The sequence below is a fragment of the Callionymus lyra genome, chromosome 16 (assembly GCF_982586985.1).
Source record: "Callionymus lyra chromosome 16, fCalLyr1.hap1.1, whole genome shotgun sequence".
NCBI lineage: Eukaryota > Metazoa > Chordata > Actinopteri > Syngnathiformes > Callionymidae > Callionymus > Callionymus lyra.
Genome location: NC_141833.1, coordinates 5,430,981 through 5,448,894, shown reverse-complemented (window position 1 = coordinate 5,448,894; position 17,914 = coordinate 5,430,981). Strand labels below are relative to the sequence as shown.

The window sequence follows — 17,914 nt, the reverse complement described above, 5'->3', positions numbered from 1 at the left end:
AGGTTTAAGGTCAACGTTTTTACTAATAAAATTCATATACAATTCATTGATGGCTTCCAGAGCTGCTGGAAGGAACGCTTGAGATCTTTGGCGAAAGGGTACTTGTTAATCAGTGTTTGGAAAATGTGCGAACTGTTAAAAGCCAAAAGCCAAGTGGATCACTGACACGTCGAAGTGGGCCTTTCACATATCTCGCATACAAGATATGATTGGAATCGGTCAACAGCATTCCATAAAGTATCAGAGACCACAATACTATAAACAGAACCACTTGTTGGTGTGTTAAACGTAACCTTGTGCGTAAAATATGTCGACCAAAAAAATGTTTTTTAAGCTAGATGCAGACATTTAACTTCACTGAAGGCCTAGCTTTATCAACATCCTGGTGCATATGCCGGGGAAATGCTCGTGGAATCAACATTCTTCACCACACACACACACCGACCTGACAGAACCACACTCAAACACACCTGTGTACACTTTCACTCAAACCTTTTTTTATCCAGCTTTACCATTCCCTTCTGTCCGTTCTTTTCTCACCTCAGTTTAGGCCCGACGACACTTTGCCTCTGCTTTTCACACATTCATACAGAAGTTAGGAGGGGGAGGATGAAAAGCAGATGCAATTAGGGACGTTTTAAGTGTTACTTTATGACTATGGGGGGTGGTTGAGCTTCCATTTCTCCTTATTCTTTCACTTTGTCTGCTTGTCTACAGAGACCTGCCGACTCTAAGGAGAACTCATCCTGCCCTTAGGTTGTCATGTACGACTCCACCAGGAAGGCGTTGTTGCAACACAAACAAGGGTGCACACATTCACACGCAATGTATTAGACCCATAAACACGCGTTCTCTCCACCCTGTGTGATTAAATGAGACGTGTAGGGATGGATTCCGGATATCCTCCCTAATTTGAGCATGAGCTCATGGCGCAGTGCGATGTCATTCTTCGTCCAAGCACCAGCCTCCAGAGCAATAACTCTGTCGGTCAAAACATCTGCAGGGAGGAATACAAGCAGACATTTAGTGTACGGGGGGAAGAAAAAAAAGTCATGGCAAGGCACAGGCTAGACGAGAAAGATCAGAGGCGGAACGAGCGTGAGAACTTCAAGGCATATTCTGGTATTGAATGCATAATGCACAGTGTCTTTGATGTCTGTCACTTGCACGATCAGACCGACTGCTTGATAACTTGCACATTTTTATAAAAGAAATACCCGAGACAATGGCTTTGGCGAACAGGCACGGGGGACCAGTGATCTCAGAGAAGCGATCAAAAGTTTCTGAGACCTACCACATGGACTGACGCTGGGATATCTGCACCATATTCTGTGTAGCGTTCATGCATGATGGAATCGGGAAGGGACTACGAAAGGGATGTAAGTGGGAAGGTGAAAGTTCCGGAAAAAAACTGTGAGAAGTGAATCACAAAAACAGGCTTGAAGGGCAACTAATGTGGAAACCCAACTCTTGTGACTCACTCACATGTTTCAAGATGCAGTAAGTCTCTCATCATGACGATGTTTTGAAGTTATTACTTTATAAAGTTTTCCCCTCGCTCGATATCTCAGCGAGTGAGATGTTTCGAGAGCGGAAACAACTTAATAATGGTTAATTAATGGTTTTCCCTCCTCCTCCAGCCAGCTGTAATCATGCCCCGCTTTGTTTATACAACAAGTCCCTGGAGGTGGAGCCTTTTGGGGATTGATGACGTGCGGTGACCAACCCTGATGCTTGAAAACCAATCACAGCAGAGTGGGTGTGGTTATGGTAAACAAGATTTTATCTTTTTTAGAAGAGTAACAATGCAGATTCAGGTCTAAGTGTAGAGCATAGTTTTCAGCGATAAGGCTTTACCCTTATATAACTAGATGATCTGAAACCCAAGTGACTGAACAAGTGCAGACAATGCTCAGCTAATTAAAGACAGAAAACCTTGACAAGCTAACCCTTGTTCTTTTAATTGAAGGCCACCGATGGTCTTGAATGACGGACCCTCTCCATGAAGATTGCTAAATATCTAGGCCAGCAGAATACATTTCTCTAAGAAGCATTTGTCAAGCCCTGTGAAGACAACTTGAGCCATGATGCAGTCATAGCGACTGGCGAGCGCAGACGATACCCGTTGCCGCTTACATGTTAGAGATACATGACATGCAACACCTGATGTACACCGACACCCTCGCGGTGATAACACTGCGCAAAAAACTGCCCGGGGGATATCATTCATATGCCCACGCTATCAAGCGTAGCTCCCTATTCTGTCTGTGACACTAGAGACTGCCCGTGTCAGCGTTTTTCTTGACATCTGGTCTGCACTAGTGTGAGTTTACACTGAGGTACTCGGTTCCTGGCTCATCAGTTCCACCTGTCACTTGGACACAAACCTGCACAGAAAAGTGCTTGCACACACACTTTACTGAACATTGGAGGGGTTTTTCTGCTGTCCCGCATTATAAGACTTGTTTTTATTTGGACGGAAGACAGATATTGACGCTGACATTAACGTTAAAAGAGGGACTCGTTGTTGGTGGACCACAAGGTTAACGCTTTAAACAGGTGTTGGTAGGAGTTCTAATCCATCAAGGATGAAAGTAGTCTCTGTAGTTAACCACAAACCACAAATAACCCAGTAGAGTTTCAATAAAGAGGTGTCAACTCAACCACAGTGGGCCATAAAAAATACAGTAAAACCAGGCAAGAACCTTTATTGATTTTTTTTTTTTTTAAATGGTTTTGTAGTTAAACCAAGGAGACACTTTTGATTTAAACCCCTAAATAATGTGAATTACAGAGTCTTTTATTTGAATTGGACTACAGTGGAATTTTCAATGTATTCTTCCCCTGATCACGCCGACTTAGTTGTGAATAGTGAGAGGTGATCGCTGCCTGTGATTAAGATGGACATGGGTGCAATATCAAGTATTAACATATGTAAAGTCAAACAACATGATACAATGTTGGCTTCCAAGGTGTTAAAAATGGTTAATAATCTTCAATAATATTAAGTGACTAAAGCAACGTCTGGCAATAGATCCATGGTATCATTTATTTACTCATGAGTGTCCAATTATGAGATTAAATAAAACTGTCGAAACAGTTTTGTTTTTTAATCTCACCTTTGTGATTCTTGGCCGATTTGTCAGGACGAAAACAAGTCACACCCTGAAGTGGAGATTGACTAGTCTGGTGAATGTAAGTATTTGTGAAGCGCCTTTCTAGACTAGGGTCAGAAAGCAATTGAATAATTAAAAGCAATACACAGTTAAAAATATCTGCAAATTTAAAAACTCTAAAAGGCGAAGACAACATGGAGACAAACACAGGAGCTCCAGAAAATCAGGGAAAAGCCTGCAAAAAAAAAAAAAAAGATGCTTCCTGAAAGATTCAGTAAATCCATCAAACACAGACAGAGAGAGAGGAAGATCGTTCCAAAGCTTAGGAGCAACAGCCTGGAAGGATTTCTCTCCTCTGGTCCTGAACTGTGTGTGTGGAACCATCAGTAGATTCTGATCCACAGACCTCAGAGCCCAAGCTGGGGTGTAGGGCTGGATCAGATCACTGATGTAAGGAGGAGCCTGACCATGAATAGATCTGAAAGTAAGAACCAGATTTTTAAAATTGATCCTGAAAGAAACTGGCAGCCAGTGAAGAGTTTTAAGGATCTGGGAAATGTGAGTTCTTCTACTAGAGCGGGTCAGAATTCTCACTGCAGAGTTTTGTATTAACTGCAGGCGAGACAACTCCTGCTTGTTTAGACATGAAAATAAACTGTAACAATACTGTTATACTGGTTTTTGGATGTGTTCACTTGCAACGCTTTGTATGGACCTGATGTTTTATTTCTTATGTTCCAATGATTTAGACAAAAGAACGCAGCCATATTCAGACCTGCTGGTGGAAACACTTGGGACTACTCTCAAATACAGCAGAATGTAAATGACGAGGAAATGCATCTCTTTATTTCATGTGTAACCAAAAAAAAACCATGACGTTTTAAATTAAATAAAAAGTCGAGTGCCTTGTCTCAGCAATTTAGGTTGAGATTACAAATGAGATGAAGCCATTTGAAGCAAATACTCGAGCCGTCTATTTTGCATCTTTTTCCAACTGAATACAAATTTAGTTGATTCATACATATTTATTAAATATCTCCTGAAGGCAGGAAATAATGGGGAATATATCCCACCAGAGTTTGGAAATGTGGTTTGTGTTTTTGGGGTCATATTCGTGACATGGCAACTCCCACACAAGACAAAGCACAGTAGGCCTTAAGGGCTGTCAAAACAAGGGCAGGCCAACGAAAACACACACAACTACACACAAGTGAACAACCGTCTTCTGATGGGTATGTCAGCTCACCAATAACAACATGGGTTTGGAGCTAAGACAGTAAGAATCTGCATGTACCAAACATTCGGATAATATACAACTCTTTTTCAGATTAATGAATTAAAAAAACTGAATTAAAACAATTGTTCAGGAAAAAACATGTTATTTATTATTACTCATAACCACTGACATGTCTATGTGATTAGAGTCTTTTAAGTTCTAGTCGTATTGATCTGCAAATCAATAAAAGTACGCTGACTGTGTTCAGACTTAATAAACATTTGTAGCTCAGAGTTAGCTTAAATGAAAGCCATTAGCTGACGTTCAACGGGAGTTTTTCTTTTTTGTTCTTTTAGAGGCTGGTCCATCTGTCTATAAAAGGCTGTAAGAACCTTTGGTAAGTAAGTGCTACCTGCTGGCTTTTAATGGCCTAGTTAAAAGGTGGGACATTAGAACATTAGAGTAATGGACCGCAGGACCAATTTGGGCTTTTGAGCGACAATGTGCACACCATTGCTGCTGCAACATGCAAGCTCAAGATGATGAATGTGTTTATTAGTTATGTGTAGTAGAGGGAACATTGTTGATCCAGGTGATTTGTTAGAAGCAGTATGGATACAGGAAGATTAAAACATTAAGAAAGGATTGATTATAAGATGTGGCTCCGGGGCCACATCAAATCTTTGACTGTCCACATGTTTTGTTACTCACAATTTATTTTTAAATATATGTCATTGTCTTCTTCCTTACTACTTATTTTTTTAGTGGTTTATTTCTGTTCTGTTTTTCATCATTAACTTTTAATGAACATTTATTTTTTCATGTTTCTATCATATGTAAAAAATAATGAAAAGTATTTTTATACTCTGTGATTTATAGAAAAAAAAGTTAAGATAAATTGAAGTTTTAGCTTAATAGAATAGATGTTTCTGTGATGCCTTTGTTGTGAGTATTTATTATCTTTTTATTTTAATTACATTTTATTATTTTTTACATTAAAGTTAATAATGTTGTATATATACAGCCTTTTATTATATATATATTCTTAAATAAAAGTAGTTTTTCCCTTTGCTTCTAAGCCATTTTTAATGTTTTTATTAATTGAAATTGCATAAAGGCTTTTAAAAAATGTATTGTGTTTTTCAAAGGATGTCTGCAGCAACATACTGGACATTCTACGGTTTTCTAACCGAGTACAATGGAAAGAGGAGACGATTTTTTTTAACTTTCAAAGAAATCTGTGAAATTATTCTGATGGGATTTGTTCAAACTTTCAGTTGTTGTATCGGGTTCTATGTTTAGGAGAGGATGTTGTCGCAAGTCGTTACGATTGTTACTAAACGACTGAAAACTTTGACAGGATTGTTGACACAGGAATCCTTGGAGAATTAAACAAAATACAAGCCTTTCCTCACACACAGACAAAATGTACAGTTCAAATCGAATAAGAACCAGATTGATGGTGAAATGATGGAGCGCAGTGGTTTTGCCTGCAGACAACTCGTGGTGAGTCTCATGGGATGCAATTGAAAAGAAACAAACCCGGTAAAAGACGGGGGAAGAGAGAAAACCCACAAACAATTTTCCATCATCTCGCATGCGAGTAACAATCCCAGCAGAATCTGCCAAAATCATGTTCTCATTACTTCATGCGTATATGAGCCACTTGCTACTTCAGATTACACTTGAGACGCTCGGAGACGGTCCATAGAAGGCTTTGCAGATTGGTGACATCACCGTTTTCTGCACCGTTAGACCTCTGTATCTATTGTTATTCCACTGTTATTTTTCCATCAGGGCCTTTTCAGGATATGTGGAACACCTGATCTTTATCCTCCAGACAGTCTGGGGCATGAGGTAAGAAGGAAACCATTCTAATGATGATGAAAGGAATGACTAGGAACACGATTCCGTTCATCTACACGCACACAGCTGCCATTAAATATGCTGTCCAAGTGACTCTCTTTAACCCTTGTGTGGTCCTTGAGTCCAAGTGACCCGGTGGCTGAAAACAAATGGGTTTGTGGTATCTCTTGTGTGGTCTCTGGGTCAAAGTGACCCGGTGGCTGAAAACAAATGTGTTTGAGGTATCCCTTTTGTTGTCTCTGGATCAAGAATCCTGCCATTGTGAAGGCGACACATTTCAATTACCTTATTTTCCGGACTATAATTCGCAGTTTTTTTTCAAAGTTTGGCCGGGGTGCGACTTATACTCTGGAGGGACTTATGTGTGAAATTATTAACACATTATTACCGGTATATCATTTCACATGTTATTTTCACATAAACCGCAAGAGGGCGCTCTAGACCTGTGTTGATAATTTCAACGTAGAAGAGGAAGCGCCGCATCTTCTACCTCAGGACTTAGCGGAGTTGTTTAAAAGTGACACCGAGGATGAAGCTTTCATTGGATTTTAGTTATTTGGAGTTACACTAATTCTTATTATGTTATTTATGCTATAGTCATCTGAATAACTCTTAATATGTTATGTTAACATACCAGGCACGTTCTCCGTTGTTTCATGCAACGTAAGCATACCATACAATTATTCAGCCTGCTGTTGCCTCTATTCTATTTTTATTTTAAATTGCCTTTCAAGATGACATGTCTGTTCTTGGTGTTGGATTTTATCAAATAAATTTCCCCCAAAAATGCGACTTATACTCCAGTGCGACTTATATATGTTTTTTCCTTCTTTATTATGCATTTTATGGCTGGTGCGACTTGTACTCAGGAGCGACTTATAGTCCGGAAAATACGGTACAAGTGGTAGTCAACATAAAAATCTAACTTCAGGTTTCCCCGACTGATCTGTTCACATATGAAGTCAATTTTCCATATTATAGACCTATCCGGTGCTTACATCCATCACAGAAGAAATCTTGGCCAGCATCGACACTCTGCATTGTCTTGGGAAACAAATTGCATGGTACCAAAATTCCAGGAACGCTGAAAACATGCAAAATATCTCCTCAGCCATGCGAGTGCACTCAAGGTTTAAGGCAGGAAAATGTGGTCATTGCAGTGCAGAATAAATCTAAATGACACTGCAATTAAGGAACAAGGGAGGACAAGGTTGGGCGACTAAAGTGCACAGTTTGATTCATTTGGGTGGAGGACAAAGCCCTTTGGCAGGCGACGGCCGTCTGAGACGAAGCTTTGAATCGACAGCAGAGTCTTTTCAGCCATCAAAACCAAAAAAAAATAAAATAAAAGATCCAAAAAAGCAATACATGAAAATCAAACATGGTAAATGGAAAGAAGTCCAATAGCACAGAATGTTCCACTCGGAATCATTTATTCGGGAGCTTGAGTAAATGTTTGGCTGACCCGAACGCATGATCAGATAATGACAAAATTGATAATCGTCTATAAAACAGACAAGGCGGTGAGGAGAACCTCCAGGGCCTACTTTCCGCTCGTAACCTCTTTGATCCAGCTCCACACTTGTGTCCTTGCCAAACCCAGGAGAAGATCAACAGGCACTGGGTAACATAGAAACCATAACCAAGTGCTGGAAATATAAACACCCCTTTTTTTCTAGCTGGAATATAAAACCTAAATTAATTATGTTTTTACTTTATTTATGAAGGCTGTTAAAAGAAGCACTTGGAAAAACAGAGTCTTTCTATGAAGACATCTTCTGACACATTTTATGATCCTCAATTGAAACACTTGAAATTAAAGTTGTATTTATTACCTCCACCAAGAAGGTTCTTTTTGAGAATATTGGTCTCTTTCATTTTCAATAAGTTTTTTGTTGATGTTCATCTGGATTTAAGAACATTTTGGAAATAGGTACTTTACTCGCAGCCGCTTCCAAGGTGATCAGCAAAAACTTACAGAAAACAATGAACTTCGATGTAACTGTTGATAAATGTGTTGTTGAACTTAAATTCTTGAATCATGGTATGCTTAATAATTATCTGTACGCTTTGTATTTATAGGAATTGCAAAAATAGCTTCTTGGTATGTGCCTTCTCAGTGGTTTTCTAGTTTAATTATGTATTTGATAATTTATATCCAACGTTTCCTATTTCTGAAGGCTATCAAATCACCTTTCTCTTTTTAAGAGAGTATTGTCAGCAGCTTTTATTTCATTGTTTTATGACTGATGATAAAACTGATCGAGGATGATGCGTTAAGGTGCAGCCAGAATTGTCGGAAATATCACAACATGCTCCAAGAGCTATAAAGAAAGTTGGGATTTGTCATGCTATGTGCGATTTGTTACTGAATCTAGGTTTTTATGAAAGTTTTGTTTGTTTTATTTTTTTCAAATACTAGCATTATTTTCAAAACATATTTAATCCCTGTGTTTGTTTACATAATGCTTGTTTAGCCTAGTTTTCACTTTGACCCATTAGCCTCATTTTGGGACTGCTTACACCATTTTAAAGTGATATGACAACATTTTCCCAATGACAACTTAATCGCAAGAATGACTTTTACGTCAGCAACTAAATAAAAATGTTAACCTTTTTTTCTGAATTCTCAAAAAACAACTAATCAATGTATGTATAAAAAGGTGTGTAGCTTCATGTGGTGTCAATATTTGACAGTAAAAGTAGTACGAAAAGACAATACTGTAGTTAATGTCATCATTTTTTCTTGCTTACCAAAACTGAATTTCCATACATTTTATATAAATTAAAAAGGACTCAAGACAATAGTGTAATGTATACCTATGTAACTTATACTTATCAGGACTTATTTAACCTAAAATAAAGACTTCAAGTTTTTCCTCAACAACTTCTCATGTCAAGGCTTCAATACCAAACAAGACGAGTCATAGACGAGCACCATGAAGGTATTTAGATGTTTTTAAGAGTGTTTTTATTGGAAAAAGATGAAGCTGAAGACCACTGGACTATGGACGCATCGTTAAAATGTACATACATTTTTGCCTATAACTCTAAAAATAAACAGATTACTCTGAAAATGATCCCAAACCTTAGTCGACATTAGGGTGAGTAGAAAATGAGGGAATTTTGGTTGAATTATCACTTTAACATTTGTGTTATCTCTGGATCAAAGTGACCGGGAGGCCTGTAGAGAAATGTCTGAAGTATCCCTTGTGTTGTCTCAGGGTCACGGTGGCCCATAAGGCCTGAAAACAAATGTGTTTGTGGTATCCCCACTGCATATATATTTGTACAAGCTAGGAAGGTTGTTCAATTTGACCCAGAGGCAACACAAGAGTGTGTTGAAAATTGGTTTACCTGTCAGCAGTTTATGCCTGCAGTAAAATTCAAACCAGTCTTCAAGGGCAACCGAAGGAAACTCTCAACTCACCGTGGAAAGCGTCCGAGTGTCCAGCCAGGAGATTCTCCAGCTCGTAGCTGTAGGAGTGAATGTTGTGCACGGTTTCTCGCTTGACGGCGAGCTGGTAGCTCTCCTCCATCTTGCGGGTGCAGCAGGACGGGCCCTGGTGCTTGCAGACCAGCAAGTCAACATCTGGTGACGAGACGAGAACATCCGTTACAAAACGAGGGAGCAATTGATCAAGACACCCATTTATATTTTGGGTTTCCACCCGAGTATGCGGGTGTATGTTTAGTGTCCCGAGAATGCACATAGATAGACAGGACATAACTCCGGCGGGAGACAGCGGAGGCTCCATGGGAGGGTGAGAAAGTAGACCAAGAATCCAACTACGTTTCCAGCTATAAATACAGTCACTGCTAAATATATAAATATCTGCTGCTCCAGCTTCTGAGCTGAAGAGTTGTCAGGACCGATATATTTGGTGCATCCAAACTCAAGGCAAACAAACAGCACCAGCATGTCATAACCAGACCCGAGCGCGGCAGTTCTCCATGACCACATGAAAGCAAGACCTAACAGCAAATGCAGAGTCCCCAACATAATCGGGCTCCATTACATTCAAGTGCTGCTGGTGTCACCTGTTACATTTATAAACGCTTATGACATCACCGACGTTCTCGAACGACAAGTTTCGCTAACCCAGTGGCGCATGAGCAATCCGATAATGCAGTAGTCTGATATGATAACTCATTTTGGAGGGGGAAGGTCTGGGAGCGTCGCTGGTAGGCAGGTGTTGTAACAGGACCCGAAAGCACAGCCTTTGGACAGACCGCAAGACCAGTGCCTCACTGTCCAAATCCCTTCATGAAACACAATAGGGTAGCATTCTCAATCCCTCTTTCCCTTTCCGCACCCCCTCACCCACCCCGTGCTCTCCCGTTCGCCTGGCATATCCTCGTGAGGCCGGGGTGTCTCTTAATTACCCGGCGAGGCTCCATTTGTTCCCATCCCAGAGCCAGACCAGTGAAGTCATAACTGGCCGGTGAGCACTCATTATCTCCATCCCTTCCAGGGTCCAGCCCGTCCACACTGTCAAGCTTTGTTTCTACATTTCATTTTATTACTCGTGACCTCTCACCAAAAAGCGCCGCCTTTAATTTTGATTTTGAATTCCTGTGATTTTATGACCATGTTTACAAAGCTACGCACTTATCACCATTTTGTCTACGCCCTAACCTTGCTGCTTTATTAGCCAGTTATCGCTTTATTTCAGGTATTGTGTGTTGTTTTAGTTGTTAGTCTACTATCTTGGATCTGTGGGAACAAAAAGGGATTTGGAACAGTGTGTTCTGGTCAAATGTAATGGTGAAGTCAGGACTTAGACCGTCTTGGACCCTTGCTGTGGTAATACCTTAGATTAATGAACAAATTTTACCATTTATACACTATTTATTTGTCATGTATTAGCAGCTTTAGCCAGTTACTAACAGTCTTTAGGTGCTTTTTAGCCTCTTTATAAGCATGACTATGATTATGAATAAAGTAATTTGCTTAACAATTGTAACGATGTGACTCTTCATCTTACCATCTTTCTGTTGTTTTGTCTGTACCTACTTGCATTCTTAGACAAATTAAAAACTTCAATATAAGAGTTTATTCATCAACCATTGTAGACAAAACAACCTAAAATTGCTCCAGTTTAGGTAACAAATCACTTATGTCTGCATGTCGTCTCAAACTTTCTGTTATCTCTTCATTTTTTCTACATCTTCACTATGTCTTCATGTTTTTGTGAATGAAGCTATGAGTGCTCACTGGATAAACACATTCTTGCTTGTATTTGACCTTTTATAAACTTCTCAAGAAGTTTGACAAATGTTTGAAATAAAATATTTTCGGTTTACTCCCTTCCACATGGCTTCAGACTCCACTCAATCTGAATTCCTCTGAGAAGAATGCTTTAGTATTTCATCATTGGAAAAAAAAAAGTCACAAGACAATACTTTTTGTTTTCCAATGGGTTTTTTTTTCGTCTAGAATTTGTCACGTCTCTTATGTGTTGGTAACTAGGGATCATTAGGAACCACTACGCCTTAACTAAAAACGTGGTAAAACACAGAATGTAAATTTATGCCGAAAACAGAAATAAAATCGATTTTTCTAAAATATATAGATCATATTTCAGAGTTCTGTCAGAATAATTTGGGACTCAATTGTGTGCTTTAGATGCATGAGGAGATTTGCAGGGCGAGTTCTTAAGTGGATTGAGGGTGCTGCGAACCTATATGACAAAAAAGGGCTGAGTGTTGCTGCTTTTAATCCAAAAACTGCATCTATTTTATACAGCATTGTGTTTCCACCCAAGCAAAAGCTAATGTAATTTACTCTCTTCTTGAAAAGCGGATGCAGTGACTCTGATTTTAACAGAAATTTGATTATTTTCTGCTTAAAGAAAGCTGAGTCAAGCGGTTCGATTCACATTAAACTTCCCTTTTATTTTTATAAACATGGGTCTTTTGTTGAGAATCGTTGGAACTAGCATGTCCGCGATCTTCCATGACATTGATATTCCAAAGAGGACCTTGACTGAACTTTAAGAAATTTAATATTTTCCTCTGACCCTCTAGTAATTGGAATATTCTTCCACGATCTTTGGCTGGATTAGTTGGTAGTTTTCCTTGTTAGATGATGCCCAGTCTGTGAATCTGATCTCTCCCAGCAGCTGACAGCCCACCTTGTGGTGAACACAGGGCTTGTTAAAGTGGCATTTTTAAGGTTTTTTACTATTTTAATTGGATGTTAAAAACACTAGAGATTGCATGTGGTTGTCTAATGATGCCGTTTCAAAAATATTTTATATATATATTACTTAAAAACAAGGGCACGTTTGTTAGCGAGCGGTCAATTAATTCAGTCAGGAAGCGCTTTTGAACTCGGGCAATCCACTGGATGTGCAGGACATGCGCATTTAAAGATTCGTTGTGGTCGAGATGAACCACGCGGAACGAAAACACGGTTCAAAAGGTCTCTGGTGCATACCCACATTTTTGGAAAACCTTAAAACTAAACGGTTTTGTTTACCTTTCCTAGTCCCAGAGCTGGAACGGCCATCACTGACTGCTGGCACGTGCTACTGAGCCATGACAGGAGTGAGGGGGGATCAAACCGACTGTGAGAGAGTGGAACACTAATGGGCATTTGGATGTGTCACACTGAAAATGAAGTATGTTTTTTATTATACTAGTCTGACAAATGCTTTCATCACAACCGAGGTAGGATTTGCACTATGAGAACTTAATTATTAGTAGTACATTTAAGACTGGGTGATATCAGGGAGAAGAACAAACACCATTTTCTTTATATCATATCAACTTCACAAGGAATTAAGTAATATAACATCAAAGCAAAAAAGGAAAATGTGTTCTGTGTTTAGAAAGCAGATAAGGCCATAGATACATTTCCCAAAGAAAGTCTATTTTAATGTGGTTAATCATTTTATCTTTATACAAACAGGAATATTAAGCTGAACTACACGTACCACCCAAGCACAACTGACATCGAGTATCCATTAATAGAACTAGCAAAATGGCAGCAATAAATCCATTGTAAAAGTTATATTTGGCTAGAATGCTAACACAGGGCAGAAGCATGACAATGAAAAGTACTGCAGTGCATGTACACATTAGAATCAGGGACAGGCATGTAGAACGTGGCCCTATATTTAGTGTTTTGGTTCTGGTACACAACTAAAAAGTCATTTTAAATGCTTGAGAAAATGTGTGTTGGATGACTTGCTCCTTCCGCGTCTTCCTTTTCCATTGGCTTGTTAGAAATATCCACTCCCTAATAAATGTTCCGAAAAAGGTAAGCCAATGACTATTTAAGAGACCACATGCTCGTTTTTTCTAACTAGGGAACGTTCAGTGAAGCCCAAGATACTTGACCAAGGGGCCAAAACTTCTCAGATCCAACAAGTGTATTCATTGCGTCATGTTTTGAAATGAATAAATATCAACAGAGACATTAAGTGGGTTATATATGTTGGTCGATACATTCTTTAAAACTAATACAAATGAATTTGAATGTGGGTAATATGCGTTTTAAGCTGCAATGGGCCCCATGAGTTTTTCCCCTAGGCCTTAAGTTAGATAAAAATGTATAATTATTTCCAATGACACCGTTTTTCTAAACTTGAATGTTGTTTTGTTAATTTAAATAATATCTTTTGAATTATTTTAAAATATAGATTATCTCGATTTTCGTTCCTTTATTTCCTTTGAGAATTGTACAGTGGATTTGTGTCGGTAAACACCGAGGTAAAATGATATCCTGTACGTGTGAAGTCAGAGGTGTGTGCCATGTGTTTGCGCTCTCCAGAGTTAAAAAGAGAACCAAAATAACTGCAGCCAATCAAAGACCATGTTGGGCTTAGAGTGTTTGCCAAGTCTTTTGAGGGGTTGTGCTAGTTAAGGATGTGGTGACATGTGATAACATAACGTGTTCCCTTTCCTCTGGTATTAACACATGATCTTCACGCCTTGTAGCCGCTTTACGTTTTAATTAAAAACGTTCTTTAAAAAGTGCGGGAGCGGCTTCTCCGTGCAGCGTGTTTGGATTTGATGCACTTGAATGAATCAGATCTTTAAAATGGAACTGTACCATGAGCTCATTTTGTCCGAGCTTCCCTGAACAGCATCATCAGCACTTTATTCTGATCTCACTTTAGCTGCGCATGAAAGGAATAAATCAGTTAAAACTATCCGGATTTTATGTAAAAGCTGCTGTAAATGATCACTGATTTGAATTTATAAATAAATGCACTACCAACAAATTTCAATATCTACTGACTAAGGCAATATTTTCAGAGGACCTTGACTTGACTTTTGCAAAACCATTTAAATCTTATTTGCATTTTGCATACAAGTACATTTAGATCCCACTAACATCACATTTAACATACTCAGCAGTTGCTCAATACCCACAAATACCGGGATAGGACTTTGAACTTTTAATGCAGCACTTTTCTTCCACCAAAACAACTATGTTATACCTGATACAAGTGCTTTTAGCTTGTGTGATTAAAGGGATGGTTCACACAAAATTTTTAACTCAGCCTCATGTCGATAAAGGTTGATATCATTTTAAGAGTAATATGTAAGTAACTAAGTAAGCAAGTAACTAAGAAAATGATATTTGTAAAGCATCTTTCTAGACCAGGGTCACAAAGCGCTTTATCAATCAAAGAAAAATACACAGTTAAAAAATATACTATAAAAGTTCAAGACACATAAGACAAACACAGGAGTCCCAGAAAATCAAGGAAGAGCCTGCACAAATAAAATTGTCTTAAGATGTTTCTTAAAGGAGTCAGTAGATCATCAAACACAGAGGGAGAGGAAGATCATACAAGAGCTTAGGAGCAACAGCCTGGAAGGATTTCTCTCCTCTGGTCCGGAAGTGTGTTCAGGAACTATTAGTAGATTCTGATCCACAGACCTCAGAGCCCGAGCTGGGGTGTAAGTCTGGATCAGATCATTGATGTAAGGAGGAGCATGACCAATTATAACTCTGAAAGTAAGAACCAGAATTTTTAAAATTGATCCTGAAAGAAACTGGCAGCCAGTGAAGAGTTTTAAGGATCGGGGAAATGTGAGTTCTTCTACTAGAGTGGGTCAGAATTCTCGCTGCAGTGTTTTGTATTAACTGAGGGCTCAGGTTCATCTTCCTTAAAACAAGAGGACATGTTCTGGAAAAGACAAACATTTTAACCTTGTTTTTAGCAGACATTGCCAGGAGGTATTTAGATGTTTTTAAGTGTGTCTTCTTGGACAAAGATGAAGACAATTGAGCTCAAGTCGCTCGGTTTAAATTAACTTACATTTTTGTCTATAAATATAAAAAAGAATGGATTACTCTTAAAGTAGAAAATAATAATAATCCCAACCCTCAGTCGACATGAAGTAAGTAGAAAATGATCACTCACTTTAAATTGTGAAGGTTCATGAAATTTAAAAATGAATCAAATGTTTTTATCATCGTCAGATGCTATAGTCAAAAACATCTTTGTCATTTACAGGCACAAACTGATATCTCAACTTTTAAATAATTGGCATCAATACGCTTTACAACCCAGAAGTTGCCTGTAACACAGCCAAGTTAAGAAAAAAAAATCCTTGACCTCCACATGAATGAAACGCTGCTCTGTATCTGAAAGCAAACACCAGAGCTGTGAAAAGAGCTGAAGTTTGGCCACTTCAGATTTCAGGGCTTGCTTTTATTGGCATTCGATCTGAGACCTGAAGCTGAGTCGCATAATCGTGTGGACACACTCAGTTATACACCAAATCTCCCACTTCAACATCCCTGTCCGCTGGTCAACGCTTTGAAGACCAGGACGGGTTTGACCCAAAACAACCTTCTCTGAGCTTCAAATAAATTATGATTAAAGGCAGAGAAATACTTTTAGAAGAAAACTTCATCCACCATGAGGAGGAACTATGATCAAGATCTCAACATGCAACATCTTGATTGAAAATATTTGTTTTACTATTACCTAGAAAAGATCTAAGACTGTGTTAGTATTGGCCTGTGGCACTTCAACTCCCAAGAAATGCAGATCATCACCCATGCAATAGAGTAACAGAAATTGTTTTGCTCCAGAATGGCTAAAATATGTTTTTTTTAAACCCATTTTTGTTATTTTTGTGTTTCTTATGGCAAAATAATATTAATCATTTTTTATTTTCTAAAACAGTCATTTAAGCATTAGTGGTGAAGACCCGTACAGGCAAACTATGTTCAGCCTTAAAAAACCTTTCAGAATCCAGAAATAAAGAATAAAGAAATAAAGAACATCAATAAACTTCCAGGTGTGAGGAAACACACCTAGCTCAGTAGAGTTCCCTACAATATCCCCAAAAACCATCAATAGCTCCTATATGGATAGAGTATATTTCGAAAATTGTTGATCCTACGACAATACCTTCCCTCTGATACCGGTTCCTGAATTATATTTTTTTCGATACAATTATTTTACCAATTTATATACAATTTTTTTACTTAACTATTTTCTATCAGAAAAATAAATGCCACTACTCAAATGTTGTTCCACTCCACTTTCAACTGTCTTGAAAAAAACAGTTAAAAAATAATTTCCAGTGCAAAAGAACAAACGCTCACACCTGGGTATCGAAACTTGGCACCAACAGATGCAGTACGTTTTAGAAAATCAATACAATCGAAGCATGTTTGGTGCCACAAAAGTTCGATACCCAGCAGTATATGTGGATACAGATAAGTAATACCCAAGACAACAGAGAAGCATAAACTCAACGCCATGAAACATTTTGCAAAAGAACAAATGAGTCCAGACACAGTTTTAGTGACTTAAATTTGCGGCTTTTATATGTAATTTTTCAAGGATTTGCCTATACGTCCAGTGGATCTGGTTGTTAATGTAAGTAAGTAAGTAAGTAATTTTTATTTATATAGCGCTTTTCTAGACCAGGGTCACAAAGCGCTTAAACAATCAAAACAATATTCAATAAAGTATATACTTTAAAGATCAAGATAAAACTGATAACAACACAGGAGTTCCAGAAAATCAAAGAAAAGCCTGAACAAATAGAAACGTCTTAAGGTGTTTCTTGAAGGAGTCAGTAGATCCATCAAGCGCAAAGAGAGAGGAAGATCGTTCCAAAGCTTAGGAGCAACAGCCTGAAAAGATTTCTCTCCTCTGGTCCTGAGCCGTGTGCGTGGAACCATAAGTAGGTTATGATCCACAGACCTCAGAGCCCGAGCTACGTCATTGTCTTCAAGCTTCTGTCAAAGTTTGTCCTCCTTTTTTACCTGCAACTCTTTGTTAGCAATAACGCAAGAACTTAAGTAGAGGTCAAGGTAGACACTCGGTTACACCAAAGAAGTCACAAGCTACATGAAAGAATCCAACAGAAATCAGTCCCGGGCCTGAGTCTCATCTCAGACTATCTGACCTGACGGCTGCCTGTTCAACTGGTATAAAAAGAATTTGCAGAATTCTCCCTTAAAGAAACAATTGTGGTCCCTGTTTTCCTTTGCGCTATAAAAGTTATGTCAACTGGAATTTTACAAATCCAGCTCGAGGAAGAGGAATGTCCAGTGTGCTTTGCCAAATGAAAAATGCTAGTTAGAACCAACTTTGGCAGCCTCAGCAAAAACATGGCAACTTGTTTTTTTGGGGGGGATTGGCAAATGTTTTTGGTTAATTTGAGTAGACATTGCTTCAAGGCAATGTTTTAGACGAGTGACAGCATGCAAAAAATTATGAAATGAAAA

The 17,914-nt window shown here is 38.6% G+C and overlaps 1 protein-coding gene across 2 annotated transcripts in view; it reads right to left on the bottom strand.

Moving 5' to 3' along the window:
• LOC148063355 (glypican-5-like) overlaps positions 1-17,914 on the bottom strand; it is a 137,795-nt gene that overhangs the window by 115,018 nt on the left and 4,863 nt on the right. For both annotated transcript variants that reach the window (XM_087811866.1, XM_087811865.1), the window contains exon 2: positions 9,629-9,790. In XM_087811866.1, coding sequence (XP_087667992.1) covers positions 9,629-9,790 — 162 coding nt within the window. The remainder of the gene's footprint in view (positions 1-9,628; positions 9,791-17,914) is intronic.